This window comes from Solanum pennellii, chromosome 8 (assembly GCF_001406875.1).
Source record: "Solanum pennellii chromosome 8, SPENNV200".
NCBI classification, from domain to species: Eukaryota; Viridiplantae; Streptophyta; class Magnoliopsida; order Solanales; family Solanaceae; genus Solanum; species Solanum pennellii.
In genome coordinates, this window is record NC_028644.1 from 68,760,700 (window position 1) to 68,780,846 (window position 20,147).

A 20,147-nucleotide genomic window follows, 5' to 3' on the forward strand; every position below is an offset into this window, starting at 1 on the left:
TCGCATAGTAGACACAAGCTCTTTACTTTATAAATCCCTCAATTATGATACATGAATACAGTGAATATTCAATGAACATATTCTACTGTCCACTTTTACTTTCTATCATGTACTAAAAATAAATGTCTAATTTAGATGACTAATTAAAAATAATTTATCACTTAATTAATTTATTCTTATTATAAACTAATCTTTATTAATACTTGCATTAATTTGGAGGATGTTATACCACGTGGAGGATTAATTGATTTCTCAATCCAGATCTTAACAAGTTCATATGAATCTCCATTATTCTTCAAAAGCAAATGGATCTAATTATGATAATCTAATTTCTTTTCAGATTGTATTGATTTGAAATAATTATAAACATGTCACTTAATTTTATATCAACTTGTATTTATATTTATATTTTTTAATTTAGGTGAGTATGATTAAACATTTAAATTTATATATAAAATTAAATAAGTAAATATATATGTGACATAATTATGTAGGATGCGGATTGTCATATATAATGTGTATCTATTTGTTCAAGTTTATATAAGTGTAAATGTCTACTTGTGCACATTCAAAATTGGAAAACGTAGATATCAGTTGAAATCAAGTTAAAAATCAATTTTACGTATTAGGCTTATCGATGTATCATAAATCCAAGTTTCTTCTGCAGCCTCAATGAGGTCATACTTTTTATTACGTGATAATTCTTACATTTTGCTTTTGATTTACATCAGCTTTTGTTATCCAATTTAAGCTCAACTAATTTAAATTTCTGTTGAATTCAATTTAAATGATAACTTTTTTTTAAAATTTAAGACGAATTCATTTTTGAGACTCGAATATGAAGTTTTTGATTAAAAATAACAAATTATTTATCGTCCACTATGATCTATTTTAGTAATTTAGTTCTTAGTTGACTTCATTATTCAATGTCCCTATGTTCTTTGAATATTTTAAATTCCATTCTAATTAGAATAAATTAATGAAATTCTTGGCTCGTGAAGCATGATTAGATTTGTTTAAGTGCCTATTGCAGATACATAATCAACTCTTCACATTTTGAATTTCAACTTTTGCTTTTTCATTACCACTGAAAAGTATAAAGTATTTAATAATTATAATCAGAAAAAATTCACCAAAAATCTTTGACCAAATTTGTTTTCTGGAAGAAATTCCCTTTGTTTAATAGTCATGAGAAGCATGAACAAATTGATATTCATAATTAATTAAAGTCGACATAGCTTTTTTACGAGTTTAAGTTCTATGCACTAACATTATATAAAAAAAACATAATTAACATTAAAAATATATCTAAAAATATCTTTTTATAAAAAAAAGAAATATCTTTTAGTTTAGGAATATTCTAAAGAAAATTTATTTTTCTTCCAAGTTTAGAATCTATATTAATTATAAAATATTATTTTCATTTTAGCCTAGTATCTATAAGGAAAATAGACATTTCTTTTATATATATTAAGAAATAATGTAACAACCAATACAATGAATTTTTCATAACAATCAAGTCTCTCATAACATAATTATTTTGCGGAAATCGAAATAATGTACAATAACGTATCTCATGTAATTCACAAGTTGAGTCTGAAAAGTAGAGTGATCGTAGATGTTATTTCGATTGTGTTATAATGTGTTACTACTTGTATAAATATGACTAGAAGGAAGAAGTCAATATCTACATCCAAATTCTAATGGCTAATTCAACAACTCCTTTACTCTCAAATCATCAAGATCAAGAATTCCCATATCTAAATGATCATTTTTCTTCACTTGAACAAACAATAGAGCCATTTTTTGATACTTGTAATGGAAAAATTGCATGGCCACAAGTCTTGCAAGTCATACTTGTTTCTCTAGCTTGTTTCTTTGAAGCTCAACAAACATTCATCACAATTTTTACTGATGCAATCCCTTCATGGCATTGTGTTAGTACAAACACAAGTTGCAATTCAATGTCAAATGTGTGTCAACTTTCTTTAACAGAATGGGATTGGGATAAGCCTATTTACACATCCATTGTGTCTGAATGGTCACTTCATTGTTTTACTAGTTCTATACTACAAGGTCTTCCTGCTTCATCTTTTTTCATGGGGTGCTTGCTTGGTGGCCTTGTTCTTGGTGTGTTAGGTGACTCGATTGGTCGAAAAACCATGTTGTTTTTCGGGTGTTTGATTATGTCTGTAGCTTCAATCTTCATTGCTTTCTGTAACAATGTTTGGATGTACTCTGCCTTGAGATTTGTTAGTGGATATGGTCGCGCTGCGATTGGTTCCTCTGTACTTGTGTTGTGTTCTGAGAGTGTTGGTAAAAGATATCAAGGGAAAGTTGGAACTATAGGGTTCTTTATGTCTACATTTGGATTTGTGTCATTACCATGTTTAGCTTATTTTAGTAAGGATTACTCATGGAGGGTACTTTATCTTTCGACTTCTCTTCCTGCTATAGTTTACTGTTTGTTGATACAGTTTTGTGTTTATGAGTCTCCAAGATGGCTTCTTTCAAAAGGGAAAGTTATAGAGGCTTATGCAGTTCTCAGCACATCTCATTTCAAGAACGAAAGATCGAATCTTGATCATAACAAGTTGAGTTTTACTACTATGAGAGGTTCTGATCCACCTCTGATCAAGATTTTGTTGAGGAAAAAATCGATTCTTGGACAGTTATTACTAGCTGTAGTAGCTGGTTTTGGCATTGGATTGATGTACTATGGGATGCCATTAGGACTAGGAAATGGAAACTTTAGCTTAAATCTCTACTTGAGTACAGGACTAAACGCGTTACTAGAGTTACCATCATTCTTGATAGTGTTTTTCTTGGTCGAAAAATGTAAGAGGAGAAGTACATTAGTTGGACTAAGTGTTGTATCTGGTGTTTGTGGTATGTTATGTATGATCGCGAGTGAACGTAAGGTTTTACAGATGGTGTTGGAGTTAACTTCATTTTTCAGTGCTTGTACTGCATTTGATCTGTTGCTGATATATACTTCAGAGCTGTTTCATACTAGTATAAGGAATGCAGCAGTGTCAATTGTATGGCAGGCTGTGGTCCTCGGGGGCGTGGTGAGCCCGGTTTTGGTTGATGCAGGAGGGGATAGTAACAACAAGATTCTAGCTTATTTGGTTCTTGGCATTATAACAGCAATTGCAGGGTGTTTGGTTGTTTTTCTGCCAGAAACAAAGGGATTGGAGATTTGTAATAAAATAGAAGAGTTGGAACAAAAAGGCTGCATCAATGATGTATGAGTTTTGACATATATGATATGTTCATATTTCCTCCTTTATTCTTGAAACCTTATGTTGTTTATCGAACTTCTCATCTTGGTAGGAGCTTTCGATTAGTATGTGACTCTCATTGAACAAAAAAAATGACATATATCCTACTTAGGAGCTTTCGACTTTAGTTATGTGATTCTTCATCGAACTAAAACATGATATTTACAAACTTGAAAAAAAATGATATTTATGGAACTTCTCATCTAAGTAGGGGCTTTTGATATTAGTTATGTATTCTCATCTATTTAAAAAAAACATCACTTATCGAACTTCTCATTTTAGTAGGAGCTTTCTCGATATAAGTTATGTAATTCTAATCAAACTAAAAAACAACACTTGTTAAACTTCTCATGCTAGTAGGAGCTTTCGATATTAATTATGTGATTCTCATCAAAGTGTGCAACTTCTCATCTTAGTAGGAGCTTATGATATTAGTGATGTGATTCTCATCAAACTAAAAAACAACACTTATCAGTTAAACTTCTCATGCTAGTAGGAGCATTCGATATTAATTATGTGATTCTCATTAAAGTGTGCAAGTTCTCATCTTAGTAGGAAGCTTATGATATTAGTGATGTGATTCTCATCAAACTAAAAACAACATTTATCGAACTTGAAAATCAGATGTCTGAGCCCGGGTTCGAACCGGGGACCTCTAGTGTGTGAGACTAGCGTGATAACCGACTACACCACCCAGACTTGTTTGCTAAATAAAAAGCATTGTATTGTTTTATCTTCAACTTCTTCCAAAATCCAAACTAAATCAATCTTTTTGAGAACCATCTATTCTTAAAATTGAAGTAGAGTAATTTAATTTTCCAATTTATGCATATTAAAGCCAATAGAAAAAAAAAATCAAAGAGGAAATTGAGAGCATTTATATAATAGTGGTGTTCGAGCTAGCTTTTTTTTTTTATGCATGTCATTTCTCATCGATACAAATATCGAGTAACTTTATCTACTAAGGCTCAGGCATAACAAGAGCCAGTTGTGATATGAGTGATTTCTCTTCTTGCTCTTTAGCAAGTGCTCAAAACAATAATCAAAAGCAAGCATGATCTTCCTTTCACAATAAGCATCATAATCAAACATAAGTTATCAGTCAACACTATTTCATAGCCTAAAAATGCATCAGCAAGTTCTTAAATAGAGCTACATGTACACACTACACAATGTCAAACCCCACGCCGCCCTCCTTTACTCCTTCACTTCGAGTAGGGGGAGGCAGGGAGCAAATACACCTAAAGAAATTCAATCTGATCAGTGCAGTTTGCTACAAGCTGAAGTTCCTACACATCTTCCACAGCAATGGAAGATGACACAACAATCGTGTCTACAGTCTAATCTACAAAGAAGGATCGTCAAGTGTCTGTCCTCTTCCACAATTTTACGTCTGTACTATTGCCATCTTTTGGAAGACCTAACTGCAGAAGTATTTCCGGAAGGAGGTTTTTTAGAACCTGAAAAGCATAAAAAGGAAAAAAGAAAAAGTTGGAATGATTCAGAAAGAAGTAGTGAACCATTGATTGTCATTTCTCTTCTCTAACTCGACTCTTGAGAGTATTAGCAGAGAAGGAAAATAAAGGCAAACACTAAGAACATATGAGAATCACATACTCGGGATTTTAGGGGTGCTCTTCTTCAGTGACATCCGAGAAGATCCTGTTTGCACCGTCTTTTGTGTAGGCCGTGGAAGTTTAGCAGGTATAATTGAGGGCCTGATCAATCACCAGCAAAGAGATAAGTAAGTCATTTTAAATTTGATGAGTGTTCTGGGTGTCTTTAACAACGAGTTCAACAGGAACTCTTGGCATTCTGCTTTTCCCAAACAACTATAAGCTATCTTCGACATTATACTGTACTAAGAAGAGATGTAACAGTCATGAAGTACATTTAAACTGGAAACAGGAATTGTGACTTTAAACTATAAGAATGCTTATTCAGAATGTAACCTGATGTTGATTTTCTGTGAAGACAAAATATGGATCAAGAGATGAGAAAAGGAAAAAGAAATAAGGAAAAATGCTAATACAAAGGCAGGTAAAGCAAAATTTTAACACAGATACAAGATATGCTGATATATCAACCTGAGGTCATCACAGGGAAATGGGAATTAGAGATTCCATGAGTGAGTCAACATTCAAGAAAAAAGTTATCTAATTGTAAGGCAAGACTGGACAAAATGATAATCAGATATGTCATATTTGTAGAATACTCACTTCTCAGGGGTCTCTGGAGGTGGCTTTGTAGTTTCTGGGAAAAGAGTGTACTCTACAATACTATTGATTGAACCATCAGTCTCAGTTCCCATTGAAAGTACACCATCGGATATGTCACTTAATCTCTCTTCAGAATCTGCATCATCAAACCCAATAAGCACCACGTCTTCGTTAGGATTTTGACTTCCTCTAGCAGTAGCCCTTGAATCAGTGTCTTCACCCAGATTTAGATCAGCATCTACTACAGCAAGTCTGGATTGTCTAAAGAAATCTCTGTGATGCCTAAAGTCATCCATTGATTGCTGAGAACCAGTGTCAGATTGTCTGTCGCTGTATTCAGAACTATTGTCCACGTCAGAAGCAGCTTTCTGAGTAGGTTTTGAGCTTCTCTCTCCAGAAATTTGGTTTGTTCGTGGACCGCCTAAAGATTGCCTTCTTGGAGAGGCAGAGCTATGCCTGGTTGAGCTCACACTACGCCTCTCACCGTTGCCACTATTTTTGGGAACCCGCAGCCGCCCAATTTCTTCATCCTTCTTGGCAATTGTGTCCTTTAAATTAGCTACCTGAAAATTTACCAGCAATACTTTGTACATGACCATAGCAAAGAAAATAGGAACATTGCAAGCACCATAAATCTCGTGTACTCTAGAGAAGAGATAAGCGTACAAGATAGAATTAAAATGGGTCTTAATCATAGATGCACAAAGTGTGATGTCGGATTCACAAAAAATAAGTAGACAGTACAGTTATAGATGCAGGCAATGAGAAAAAGTAGGAGCAACTAGAAGAACATTATCTACTGAGGTATTGATATTTACTAGAACGTTTTGTCAGGTACCTGATCCATAAGCTCTTTAACACCCCGGCCTTCTTTATTATTCCGAGCTGCACCTAACTCCACTCCAGACACCCTCTCAGCAAACTTTAGGGTACTAATGGTTTCTGAGTAGGATTCTACGTCAGGATTGAGCTGTACAAACATAAGTGTCTTTGCCTGGCCTCCTGTAACATGAGATGAGTGAAATAAAATAAATAAAGGCTTTAATAGGAAAGAGAAGTAAAACTTATTTACAGAGTAAAACAATATATTTAAATTTGAATCAACACAGAAAATATATTTAACTACCAAGGGAGCTTTGAAGAACTTGTGTTAGTTTGCTATTTCTATATGGCACATGAGAACTTTTTTGCGCCAATGCAAATATCACATCCCCAAGAGCAGATAATGATTTGTTTATATGTTGTGCTTCTCGTAAACGATCCCCTGTGGCTTCAGAGCGATCTACTCTTTCACTGCCAGCCAAATCTACCAAATGTAGGCAGCCTCGTAGAATATCATTTGTTTCCAAGTCTATACCGCGCACGTGAACGGTGAGGATACTGCATCATAATGAGTTAAAATAAGCATGATGTACAAACAGAAAAAAAGTTCAGAATTGAGATAAGAAGTGTTAGTATAAGAGATGACCTATGTGACCGACTACTTCTTTCATTTAAAGCAGTAGCGCCAACAGCTCTATTCATTAGGCCAATATTCATTAATTCTAAGACATTTGCAGTTGATTTGACTGGATGCATGCTAGCATCAGGGACAGCTAATCCATTGGGTTGAGTAGTACTCCAAATCCCAAGTGTGCGCAAGTTAAAGAAAACATCAGAAAACATATGGCATAACATATTTCTGACATTTCCACTAACTATTGAAAATGAAAACTTAAAAATATAGCACTAATGATCCACGGAAATAAATATGTATAATATGAACATAGAAAATGAAAACAGCCAATGTATCAAACAACACAAATAGATTTTTTTAACAAGGATATCGTTTCTGAGAAGTATCACTGCAGAGCAAGTCTCGCACTTGCTCATTGTATATCTCAACCATTTGAACACCAACTTCATATGCAATGGAACTTTTCCTACTCTGGGAGATGTTGAATAGATCATTCAGAGCTCGGTAGTTGACCCCCCAATTCTCCACGGATGACATGCTGGGCCCACTCTGAAGGCGATCAAAATGGACTAGGATAAGTAGGAGTGAATAGCCATTGGTATTTACTAAACAAATTTTCTAAAGATAGGCATACCATGGTATATGTTTTTCCGGAACCAGTCTGACCATAAGCAAAGATGCAAACATTGTACCCATCCAAAACAGACCTGATTAATGGCTGAGTGTCTCGAAACACCTCCTCTGAAATATGATAGAGTTAGAAAACGGCAAGCATTGTAAAAACGTAATGTCTTTCTTTTATTCTCCTTCAAGATGAAAGTAAAGGATGCTTCTATATTAGGTACTTAATCTAAATATCAAGATAAACAAAATTATCAAACCTTGAGTAACAGCAGGTGCAAAGACCTTGTTGAATTTGAAAAGACGGTGACTATCTTTCCCCAGTTTTGAAGGATTAGTAACAACCAGTTCACCATTCTCACCAATGTACTCTATGGTTGTCAATTTTTGGCTTTGACCAGGAAGGAATGGCCTTATCCTACAGTAAACTCTAATGTTACCTATCACAAAATGACATTATGTTAGGGAAACACCATGCTGCACTTAAATAACTATGTTTTTCACATTCCATCTGACTAACCTTTCAAATCTTGAACTTCATTGTACAACTTCCTATTTTCTTCAAGAACTGTGTGATAATTCTGAGCAGCATCAACCAACCCCTTAAGATTGAACCCTGTTAATCAAGAATACATGCTTAGCGATAAGATTTCTGGATGAAGAAGTACAGATGTAACCATAGCATTCAGCTCTCATCCTGACCAAAGTGGCTAAGTTCCTCGACATAAATCTCCTTGGTCCTCATCACCTCCTTCCTTATAGACTCAGATGACATCCTTAATTCCTGAGTTTTTAAGAATGTCAAATTCCTAATAACTTTTAGTAAGAGCTGTTAAAAGAGTAAATTCAGATGCAAACCTGCAGAGATCCAAAATGAGAGTCTATGAAGTGTTTGTAGCCAAGCTCTCTCCTTTTCAATTTCACCAACTTGGATTCTGAAAAGGCCTCAAGTTCTTGTACTTTCTTGGTCGATTTACTCAGCAGACACTGAAGTTCCAGTATCTTGTTCTCTGACTCAACTCGAGTTTGCTCCAGTTGTGCTTCCAGTTGTAATCGATCTTTTTCATGTGCATGTTTGGATGATTCAAGCTCAGCATCCAATGAGGATATTTGCATCTTATAGTGGTCATTATCTTCCATTAACCTGATTAAATCTTGTTCTTGAAGTTTTTCTTTCTCTTCCATTTTGGCCTTCTCTATCTATAAAAAAGAAGTAAGTTGGACTACATCTACAGTAAAATAGAACCACATGACAACATTGCTACATTGTCAATTCAAAGTGTTGCCGTTTCAGACATGCTAATTAACTGTCACAACAATAAACAACTGAAGCAAGGGAGAAGAGTTCTATCATATAATGCATCGGTGAATAAATCCCCCATTGCAAAAAGAATGACAAAGTTTGAGCCTCTAAGTTTGATCTAATGCTTGGGTTTATTTCCTCTAGACATACATTCTGTCTTCACCAAACTCATTATATCTCAAAACTATTATAGGAAGTACTATCACACATTCTAAAATCAAATTATTAATACAAATTGTTAAAGAGAATCATAATAAAACTATTTGACTCTGCATTGGAAACTGAGTCATGTTAAAGGCAGAGGAGTACTAAATACATCATTATTTGTAACTGATATAGTGAAACGTGGGGGTGGAGTGGTAAGTACTCCTTACACCTTAACCAAAGGTCTCGGGTTCGAATATTAGGTATAGAGTGCCTTTATTAAGTGTGGGACTTCCAGAGCAAATCTGGATGTAGTCAGGCCCTAATGTGGGTATTGGACACCAGGTAGGAGATAATAAAAAAAATATACAGTGATCACATCGATTGAGAGATAGTCATAGAGTAAATGAACTGAGAAGTTTCTTAACCTCAAACCAATCAAAGAGTACACGAGTACTACTAAATACTTTAGCAGTGCTAATAGAAATGATTAAACAAGCCAGTAACAGGTAGCATGATAGCTCAAGTAGGTTTTTCTATAACTCGATCATGCAGATTATTTATTCCAGAATCTTGTCAAATCAATACACCAAACTCATATGGTAGGGAATATCTGAAACAGTAGAGAAACTCTCAAAGTGACCAAGAATAGAGAATCAAGAGAACTTTGGCAACTCATTGGAAGCCATGAAAGACTATTGTAATCATTAACCATAGAGAAGGCATCTCCCACATTCCAACTCATTGGTAGCCATGAAATACTATTGTATGAACACACCACTAAGGTAGTTTTTAGTGCCACAAGTAATACAGGAGAACAGAACATTGCCTTAATACCCCCAGAACTCTCAATATTATCAGTGTTTCCACAGACTTAGTATGAAATAGGCTCATAGTACATATTCAGTAAGAACATCCAGTATATTCAGCACCCGAACTTTGTAAAGAGAAAAAAAAGCATGCCCTTTCAAGTCAGAAATTAGTAACTTATTGATAAATCTATATACGCACCTTTATCTGTTGAAGCTTCTTCATGATAACCTGAAAGATTGTATGAAACGTGAGTTCAACAAAAGAATAGATAGAAAAAGAAGAAGAAATAAACATTTTTTTCATCAATAGTGATTCTTATAGTACCTCATGTTCCTCAGTGGTCCCCAATGCAAGGGTTTCGAGTGCTTTAACTCTTGATTGATATCTCTCCTCACGAGACTTATATAACCCATTTTGCTGCAATACCCCAAGAGATCCACAATTTGTAAGCCCTTTGCATGAAGTTCATTAATCAGTACTGATAATTGGAACACTTGTACCTTTCTCAAATTATCAGCTTGTTTTGAAACTCGTTCTTCAATCTCTTGTACGACTAACTTCACCAGGGACGCTACACACTTAACAAGTAGTAAAAGGATATCAGTAAGTACATTAAGTATCAAATAGTTTCCAGCAGAAATGAAATTGTGCAGTTTCCTGTCACCCTTTTCAGTTTATCTGCCATACCTGAGGTATATCCCCATTCTTTCTCTCAATGCTGTCATCCAAAATATTATTCACAACACTGAAAAGTGAATGAGTGGAGGCACTCTGAAGATAAAAGTCAGTTCAATTAAGGAAATCCCAAGACGGCACAAACAATATAAAAGAAAGTGAGTTAACACCAAGCTGAAGACCCATTCCAGCTTTACCTCTAAACTGTTTAGTTTCATCAATTCTGAGATTTTAGCAGCTGGAATATCAGCCAAACCGTGCTTAGATTGGATTCCATCAAACAATTTACTCTCAGCAAGATTATCTGAAAATTAAAGCTCTAAGTAAGTGAGAGAAGTAAATCTACTGCAGAAAGATTACCATTGACTAATGCTCTAAAAGAATCCATACATGACACAACACAGATATTTCTAATGCACTATTTTATGCAAACTTCCCCGCAAAAAAAAAAGTTCTTCAAAGATAGTTGGATGTTGTGCAGAGCCAGAGTGCTAGGCCTTAAATTCAGGGGAATGGTAATGAACCTCAATCTGGTTGTAGTGAAAATTCTTGAATTGGTAAAGTGCAGACTAAGTGGTGGAATTGTTTTTGACGGCCTGTCAAAGGTGTGACAGGGACAAAACAATGGTTAGTAATGAAAAGATATATGAGGGTGAAACTGTCTAATGAAAGGAACCAAGGAGATCAGAAATGCCAAAATAGACTTCAAATTTCCTACATGAGGAACTGTTAGAAAATTTAACAGATACCAGCTATGAAGTTAGGAAAAGGGCTCAAACAAAACCTGAATGGGTAAACTAGACCAAATTTGAGATCCTTAAGTGAGGGCTGCTCTGATGTAAAACTATTACATCTTGTTTAACATTTCCAATGTTCAGCCAACTAACTAAAGAGATAGTAAGGGAAGAAAAAGAAAAGGAAAAACGGGAAGGAACAATTTAAATCTTCTGGAACTGAGATTTAGATTTGCCCAATGGTCAAATTCTATATTACATTGTTAAAACAGAGTAAAGTAATTTTCCAATAGTTGAATAATATAGGTAAAGGACTGAGAATACCAAAAACTTTAGATGTGGATTACCTTCTGCAGCCCCTTTGAAGTTAAGAATTTCGTTTAAACTGGCTGAGTCTCCATTTTCAGTTGCGGCTTCTGGATTCATGATAAACTTGATATATGCTTTTGCAGGATTACTACAGAGAGCACTGCTAGTAAACAAACAAGAATATGTTACTATATAAGTCAGTTCACTTTTAGGTAATTGAAAAGGCGATGATCAAACTACTAGAACGAAATATACTAGCATGACTACATTAAAGCCTATTCTTCAGCCAAAAGCAACGAAAGGCAAATAGAGATGACAGTACACAACTAAAATGAGATTAAAATCTTATTTTCATCAAATAAAAACAACACGTGCATATCTTTATTTGACTTCCACTGACATTGAATGACCAAACAATGCTTTGCACATGGAACGGTGTGATTATACATATCATTCCATTAGAACAGATTCCTTTGTTCAATTGTCAGACATTTTCCATCTGGACAGGAAATCTTTTGTCTTGGATTAGGATTCACAATGAGTTATGAGCACTATCAGACATCATATTTCTTTCTTCATGAGTGTCTATCTATCTTCACAAGAATCTTATTCTGTCTCATTTTAAAGGATCAAAAACTATAGATGTCAACTGCCAAGGATCTCAAAATCAATCACAAAGTAGATCGACCATTCATCACTAACAAGGAAAGAAATTCTTATGGTTATTAACTTCCCCAAGAAAAAGTTCTTTTGGTTATTGTACTTACCCCAGAAAGAAGTTCTTATTGTTATTATAGTGAAGCTACCAATTTTAGCAATGTGGGTTATAGTTTGAAAAACCCATCTTGGATCCTCAATCAAAATATTTATGATACTTGTGCTCTTGCACGTTATGTCAAATTGAAGACTAAGAAAAACAGTACATCTTAAAATTATTTTCTTATATGGAGAAAAGTTTAATGTGGATTAAGCGAGTTAAACTATTTCATAGAAACCTTCTGCTTGAAATGTTGGATTCAAACCAACAAAGCTCACAAAACATGCATTCTCAGAAAAAGTTCGTCGTCATATCATTCCCGACTATCATGGGAACATTCTATAGTTCAATCAACTAGATCTCGTTAGTAAATTAACACCATAACCGAGTGGTAGGAAACAACTTATACAAAACATCTACCAAATATTATATTTATCCATCCGTGAAAGAAGTAAGAACAATTACTGTGACATAATCCTCAATATCCATTTAGCTCTATATGAAGTCATTTAAAGGATAAGGAAAAATTAAAAGAATAATACTACTCAGAGTTGTGTTTTTACACACAAAATAAACACAAAGCTAGAATAGGCATCTCCATAAGAACTAACTACAAAAATCAGATTTTGGTTAAAAGAACAAAACTTGATACCCCTAATCAAGAAACCTCACTCCCTCACACACACACCGCACAATAATGCTGAAACAATCTACACCCATTTTGCTATTTGCCCCCTTAATGAAAACTTTCAAGTGCATTTTTCCATCCCAAATGTGAAAAAGCAAGAAACTTTAACAATTAACACCCAAAACACACTGAGCTAGAATGAGCAGCTACATACAAACACACGAAAAAACTCAGCCAAATTTATATAAAACAAACAAGATTTTTGAATAAAGAACAAAACTTGATATCCCTAATCAAGAAACCTCACTCTCTCACACACATACACATACTACACAACAATGCTGAAAAAATCAACACTAATTTTCCCAGTTCCCCCATTATGAAAAAAAATCAAGTACATTATCAATTATTCCACCCAAAATATGAAAAAGCAAGAAACTTTAACAACTTCACACCCAAAAAATACCAAAAATCAAGAGCCCCAACATCCCAAAACTAAAAAAGAACACATTTTGAACAATCCCACATCAAGTAAACCCCTTATAAACAAATATAATTACCAAAAAAAGTTGATAATGTTGGTAAGTTACAAACCAGAATGAGCTGAAATGTAAGAGATCTTGAAAATTTGAAGCTAATTAAACCTCTGGATCGAGAAATTGGTGAATCATTTCACTTAGTTTTGTAAAGTAGAGATTGAATCTGTGATGTTTGAAAGCCCTCTTTTGGGTTTTGCTTGTTCTTGAAATACCGGTTTTTTTTTTACAAGCAAAGCGACGATGATGACATCGCAAAGGGCCCCTATTTCTTGGGAATTCTTTTGGGTTTCATCTTTGAATTTCAGGTTTTACTTTACTATTTTTACAAAAAAATATTTAAAAACAATAACAATAATAATAGTCTAAATATTAATATAAAAATATTTTTTATCGATATAATATTATTGTAAGTTTTTTTTTAAATGTATAAGTTAAAGATTAAAACATAATTGTTTCTCATATTCACGATGAGTTGATCAATTGTTCTATTTTATACGAATTTTGTGATTAATCAACTATTTATCAATTTTTTTAAAAAAAAATCTAAAATGTAATTAAATTTTAATTTTTTTGGTAGATTATATTGATAATTTTGATTTTAACCGTCGTAGATTATACCAGTCTAGCATGTTACATATTGCAAACTTGTTTTATTATTGAAACTATTACATAATTAAATTTTAGAACATACGACGAATAAATTAATAAATTAGATATATTTGATATTACTCGACAAATTCTTTTTTATCTTCAATTAAAAAAGATTCAAGTCAATTGCTTTCTTTTTTTTTTTGCTTATTATTTATTTATTTATGTTATTATTTATTTTTAGAGTATGATTAATTCATATTCGTATAGAAAATCTCACCTTAAATTTTTTTTTATTAAAAATCAAATTTAAAAACTCTCATTAAGAATGAATATTTTCTTCTCTACCTCGAACCGTCCAATCTAAAAAAAAAAAAAATTATTGTCAAAATTGTTGGATTTTCCTTTTATGATTGTGCGTAAATTTTTGTATTTATTTATTTTTCCTTTTCAAAAGTTCAAAATTGAAAATACGTGTGGTCCACATTATGTTATTTTTTGGAATTGTATTCCCGCCTTATACTATTTGTTATCTTATGTTATATTTTTATTTTTACATTTTTAGAGTAGTACACGTAGCAGTACATTTTAGGAGTGGATTCACCCCCTTATAACTTATTTATAAATTTTTTTTTATATCAATGATATAATAAATACCCCTTTAATATTATTATTTTTAAAAAATATATTAATATTATGAAGTTGCAGTCACGATCACTAAAACGTGCATACCTTATGGGCTTTACATTATTCGCCACTTTTTTTTATTTTTTTTTATTTTTTTTTTATTTTTGGCTTTGTTCCATTCCAATTACCAAAGCAAAGAATCTCTACAATTATATGCTCACAAAAAGAAATGAGAATATTGTTATTTGATAGGTTAAATGGTATGAGTAATAATTTATCGAAAAAAATTTCAATTTTATGATCTCGACATTCACAAGATTGAAATAAGATATGCGTATGCACCACTTTTCTCATTTTCATTGAGTTAAAGATATTTGGCTTTATTATACGTTAGTACATGAATTTAAAATTTCGATATAACAGTTATCTCTTTCGGTTCAATTTGTTTGTCCTGTTTAATTTTGATTTATTTCAGAAAGTTTTTTCTTTTGCAACTCTTTAATTTCCACTATGACGGTATTTTAAAAAAAACATTTGAATATTGTGGGGTTGAGTTTAAAATATGTCAAATATTATCAAAATATCGTTTGATCTCGTGATCTGAGACCACGATTTTTTTAAAAAAATTATTTTTTGTAAACGAAGTGTTAAATCAAAACAGGACAAATAAATTAAAACGGAGTTAATACGTGGACCATGAGCTCCTTTGTAGGATAGCCTACAAAAGAAAGTGGGCTTTAGGTTCTGGGCTGAAGTTGAGGCCTATTATTGTTCGCTTTCAGAATACAAAAGCCCAACAAAATGTTTCAGAAAATTGGGGAGCAATTCGACCCGAAATTGATAATCTGAAAATGGAATCGAACCGAACCCTAGTTCCAGAGAAGGAGGAAGAGAAGAATCAACTGAATTCAGACGATGACAGAGATGGAGAAGAAGAGGAACAACAACGAAGAGGGGAATGTGGTGATCACGAAAATGCGGAATCTCAAACATCGTCGTCTTTAAATGGCAAAGAAATACTGAAAGCAATCGAAGTTGTGGAGAGAGATTCTATGGCGATCGCCCATAGCTACACTTCACTTTTTGCTTCTCTTCGATCAACTTTATCAGAGGTTTCTGCTTTCTGTCCTTAATTCTAGCATTTCCTCATAATCTTAGTAGTCGGTGGTGTTGAGGCCACTGCTGCAAATAGTGTGTAGCTTTGAGATAGTGTTATCTGAAAGTAATTATCTTTAGTCTTTCATCATGTTCAGTGTTTGGCACGTTTCTTTTTAATTTGGTTACTGATAAAAAGAGTCTTTTTTGTTGTTTTAATTTGGTTTGAGATGATTGTATGTCAGTGGAGGGATGACTGTGAGATTTATAGAATCCTCAATTTATAATGAACTGGAGTGGATGTTGAGGATAGATATAGCTTATCTTAGTTAGTTTGGAATTTAAGAGAAGAAGTAGTAGTTGGATAGGAAAGCATGTTTAAGGTGATCAACGAGCTGCATGGTGATCTACGCTCTTTGCCTGCTTTTTGATTATGCATTTTGATTGTGCATTTTGCTTGTAAAATTTCTGAACTGGATCAGTAGTTGGATAGAAAAGTGTTCTTATGATGATCAACGAGGTGCATGGTGATTTAGGCTCTTCGCCTGCTGTTTGATCGTACATTTTGCTTGTAAAAATGGTAAACTGGAATGAGTAGTTGGATAGGATATGTGTATGATGATCAGCGAGCTACATGGTGATCTAGGCTCTTTGCCTGCTGTTTGATTGTGCATTTTGCTGGTGAAATTTCTAAACTGGAATCAGTTTTCATCTGGGTAGATAGCAAGCTTTTTTCAATTCATAGCATTCTGAATTCTCTGATATTATCTCTTCTAAGCATCACATTTGACACTTTTCACTTGTAGTTTAAACGGTTTGGTACATTGTTGCTTATTATGCCCATAGTTATACTTTGTTATCTATCTTCTCTTGGGATATCGCACTTGGGTTTCAGGTCACGTGACTTTCATGTTCCTGATGAAGAGTTAGGAATGTTGCTCCAGTGGCACTTATATGGTACTTTGGAGGAAAGGAAAGACCACTTGAAGGGGTGGAATGCAAGTTTACCAATTAGGACATGTCGTTGTTTTTGTTTAATTTTTTGTCTGCCCGGAGTGATTACTGTCTGTATAAATGATTAGGTCTCTTTCAGAGAGAACCACTAGTTCTCTTTTTTTGATAGATTGCTTGTATACGGAGTTCTTCTCCCACAAGATTAATAAAATATTACTTTATAATAAGAAACGATTGGATGAGGTGTCAATCTTATTGGGAAGAATTAGTTCGATTTTACATATTTATCCTTAGTATGGCATGTGACTGTCATATGGCAATCTTTCAGCGACTTTTGCCGAGAAGTTATCCGATGACTAAGTGAGACTTTTGGGTGAATCTAGATGGCGAAGTGCAATTCTAAGGCATAGATGGCATAATGCCATGTAATTATGAACCACAAAGTGCCAAAAAGCATTACAATTTAGTGGACTTCATGCATTCAACACCTGATATTAGAACTTTTTTTTCTTTTCACGTGTGTGTTCTGTCCATGTTTAAAGGAGATAACATGATTTTGCAGGTTACTAGTACTTCTGTTGATCACATGATCTGCTTTGGTGATGCAGCAGGACGAGTTCAAGAATGTGGTATATATTTTACGGTTTTACCTCTTCATCTTCAGTTGTTGATGTCCTTACATCAATAGTTTTTCTTTTATTCTGCTTGTTGTTCGTTCATTATTTATTCAACAGACTAAGAATGACTGTCTTTAAGTTCACGCTAGATCCAACAAATGTTGTTTTGAGGTAAGATAAACACAAGATCTAACATAGTATTGCGCACTTATCTATCAGTTATCTTGGAAACATGCAGCTCATCAATATTCTAAAAGAAAACCTTCTTAGGTTCATTAAGAATTTAACTGCCATAAGTTGGTACCATGGATGTATCAGCTTTATTTGTAGGCAAAGTGGAAGAATTGATTTTTCCATTTCTCTCTTTGTTGCTCTAGTAATCCTTGTTCTAGAAGATGAGGACACTTCGTTTTGCCAGTGATCATTAATTCAAACTTCATCCTAGATGTGACTGCAAGAGGTTTATCTCTGTTCTGCTAACCCCAAATGCATTATGCATGAGACGCCTGGATTTCTCTTGACCAATTTTCTGCATAGTTATCTTTTTTTGGATGTCACCTTATTTACCACTAGGACAAACTAGTTAGGGTGTCATCCTAAAACTTGAATTATGGAGAATTATTCTGGAGAGTAAGAGATTTAGGATAAGTAGAAGTAACAGAATGTAAGGAAATCTATTGGGAAATTGGCGAACTTTTCCCAGCTTCTATTCTTCGATGCCTGTGATAGGAAGAAATAGTGGATGCTTTGAAGGAAGCCCCTCTCCTATCCATAATTCTGAAATACAGATGGCTTACAAATCTGGAGTAACCACCACCAGTGCAAATAATTTTGTTAGCTCCCTAGGAGGTTTATAGAAGGTCCATTGTTTCCGGGAGCTAACGTTTCTGCTCCAGCTTGTAATTTTAGAATCTACTGGATCTTGTTAATGAAATTTTACTTTACCAGATTAAAAAGAAAAGACATAAGTATAAGTAAGATAAGAATATATGCACAGGAAGTTAAGCCAAATAAGGAGTGAAGTTGAAACGAGATTAGATTCAGATAACTAGACTTGATTTTCTAGGGAAAAAAGTTTTATTTATAAAAATGTGATCATAATTATAATAAGATGTTTGATAAGTGTGTTATGTAATAGGAGGATACTTACCAAAGTGAAAGACAAGTTTTATGTGATTAAATTCCAGATCTTTCCTTTCCTCATTTTGTTTTCTTAAATGCATTCACATTTCATTAATACCTTATTCACATGTTTTAAGTGATGTACTAAAGTTGAGCTGCACTAGTATTAATGTTTGGCTGTTTATCTTGCAGCACTTGATGCAGCAACTAAAGGAAACCGTTACATAAACTCTTGCTTAAGGTAGTTTTTTTTGTATTCTTTAGTCAAGTCCCTGTAGTACCTTCCTGAAAAAAAAATTATCAGGCCCTAAGGGGAAGTTGGGAGGAAGCACCAAGTTAATGTACCTCTTATCTTTAGATGGTATAACATCTTAGATGTTTATGGTATTCATGTACGTTTGGTTTTGGTAAAGCAATTCGTCAAGCCTCTAAAAAGGGAACATATAACTTGCGTGTTTCGTATCGGGTCTATTTTTGCATCAAATAGTATAATTACATCCTCATTCTCTCCCACTCCAAAAATCTACTATTCTGGCAAATCTTTATAAGCTAACTCTCTCGTTGCAGATTGAACGAGGAAATGAAAGGAATTGATAATCTTGCAACACAGCTGTATCCTTTCCATGTGATTATGATTTGATGTTAGACATTATTTCTTCTACAAGTCTCCATATGCACGACCACCAATTCTTTGTTTAAAGTTTGACTATAGGATGCAATGGTGATTCTTGTCCTTGCAGTTGGCAATTAACCAGTGGACTGACAGGTTTCATTTCATTGTTTTCCTTTTTATATCAATAGTTTTTCGTTTATTGTCTTGAACAAGAATTCATGGGCACCTTGCTCCCTGCAATGACATAGTATGACTGTTTAGAGCCAATCAATATATCATGTGTTCTGTATGTTCTTTGTGACTCCTTGATACCTTGAAGGAAAATCATCCGGAGAAACGTAGATGCATTGGACTCGGCTGTAAATAGGCTAGTTCGTTTCCCATGAGTGTGGATCTGTCTTCATGGACGATGTCAACTAGGTGAGCTGCACATATTTTGTGGTGCTTTATATATATGAGTGAGATGCCAGTTAAGTCTTGCTTCTTAGAAGGTTTAAGAATAATACAGTGTGTAATTGAATGAATTGCAAGGCTGATACATTTTCTAACCCATAGAAAAGCTTTCACCATTGTTGCTTTTGAATACAATTTTTACCTCACTATATCATTGTATTATTTGTACTAATGTTTCTCCTCCATTTCCATAACCTTGTTTAGTAGAGTTGTTATTTGAAGATCCATGTATGAAAATTAAACATTCAAACATTCTTAATCGGTCTCGGTTCAAGCCCTGAGAATGGAGGAACTCCCCTCACAGGGAGCTTTTTCCTCTTGAATGTATTCCACAAATTGCAAATCTGAATTAATCGGGTCAAGTGATCTCGAATGGTTAAAGTCTTGATGGACTTGAAAATAAAAATATGTTACTATGTAAGATGTTTGTCATGTTTACTCTAAACACAAATATGATGACACATGTCATTGAAACTAGATCTTCAACAATAATTGAATCCCTGTTTTTTTGTCCCTTCCACCCCCACAACACCAATGAGTTGAAATTTGAGACATAAAATGTGAAAGTGACTACCCAGTGAATTTGTCACCTAACA

At 33.9% G+C, this 20,147-nt stretch overlaps 3 protein-coding genes and 1 non-coding gene across 5 annotated transcripts; 2 read left to right on the forward strand and 2 right to left on the reverse strand.

The window, feature by feature from the left end:
* The first annotated feature begins 1,703 nt into the window (after positions 1–1,703).
* On the forward strand, positions 1,704–3,254 carry LOC107027893 (organic cation/carnitine transporter 3-like). The gene has a single exon (XM_015228938.1). It carries the CDS (start codon positions 1,704–1,706, stop codon positions 3,252–3,254), a length of 1,551 nt encoding a protein of 516 aa, XP_015084424.1.
* Positions 3,255–3,909: 655 nt separating this feature from the next.
* On the reverse strand, positions 3,910–3,983 carry TRNAV-CAC. The gene has a single exon. It is a non-coding gene; the product is annotated as a tRNA-Val (tRNA).
* Positions 3,984–4,326: 343 nt separating this feature from the next.
* On the reverse strand, positions 4,327–13,760 carry LOC107028787 (kinesin-like protein KIN-14J). 2 transcript variants are annotated; one of them, XM_015229984.2, is made up of 19 exons: positions 13,538–13,760; positions 11,597–11,718; positions 10,713–10,819; positions 10,528–10,611; positions 10,341–10,418; positions 10,165–10,257; positions 10,039–10,068; positions 8,439–8,780; positions 8,283–8,364; positions 8,101–8,196; positions 7,841–8,020; positions 7,594–7,700; positions 7,330–7,508; positions 6,972–7,136; positions 6,630–6,883; positions 6,342–6,505; positions 5,504–6,066; positions 4,902–5,002; positions 4,327–4,744 (listed from the first exon to the last, which is right to left on the reverse strand). In XM_015229984.2, exons 2-19 carry the CDS (start codon positions 11,673–11,675, stop codon positions 4,683–4,685), a joined length of 2,766 nt encoding a protein of 921 aa, XP_015085470.1. In that variant the 5' UTR covers positions 11,676–11,718; positions 13,538–13,760; the 3' UTR covers positions 4,327–4,682. The 2 variants fall into 2 exon arrangements, with proteins under 2 accessions (XP_015085470.1, XP_015085471.1); XM_015229985.2 differs by having other exon boundaries at positions 11,597–11,721.
* Positions 13,761–15,465: 1,705 nt separating this feature from the next.
* On the forward strand, positions 15,466–19,745 carry LOC107026953. The gene is given in 6 exon segments (XM_015228095.2): positions 15,466–15,511; positions 15,514–15,809; positions 17,309–17,375; positions 18,678–18,726; positions 19,053–19,097; positions 19,418–19,745. Coding segments are annotated over 6 exon segments (537 nt in total). The 5' UTR covers positions 15,466–15,498; the 3' UTR covers positions 19,485–19,745.
* Positions 19,746–20,147: the final 402 nt, after the last annotated feature.

What these genes read in the sequence shown, in the direction of transcription:
- LOC107028787 (XM_015229984.2), bottom strand. Translation starts at nt 11,675, where the DNA reads ATGAATCCAGAAGCCGCAACTGAAAATGGAGACTCAGCCAGTTTAAAC. An exon ending in CTTCAAAGGGGCTGCAGAAG is followed by an intron (nt 10,820 to 11,596) that starts GTAATCCACATC and finishes TTTAATTTTCAG; the next exon opens with ATAATCTTGCTGAGAGTAAA. An exon ending in GGACCACTGAGGAACATGAG is followed by an intron (nt 10,069 to 10,164) that starts GTACTATAAGAA and finishes ACAATCTTTCAG; the next exon opens with GTTATCATGAAGAAGCTTCA.
- LOC107027893 (XM_015228938.1), top strand. Translation starts at nt 1,704, where the DNA reads ATGGCTAATTCAACAACTCCTTTACTCTCAAATCATCAAGATCAAGAA.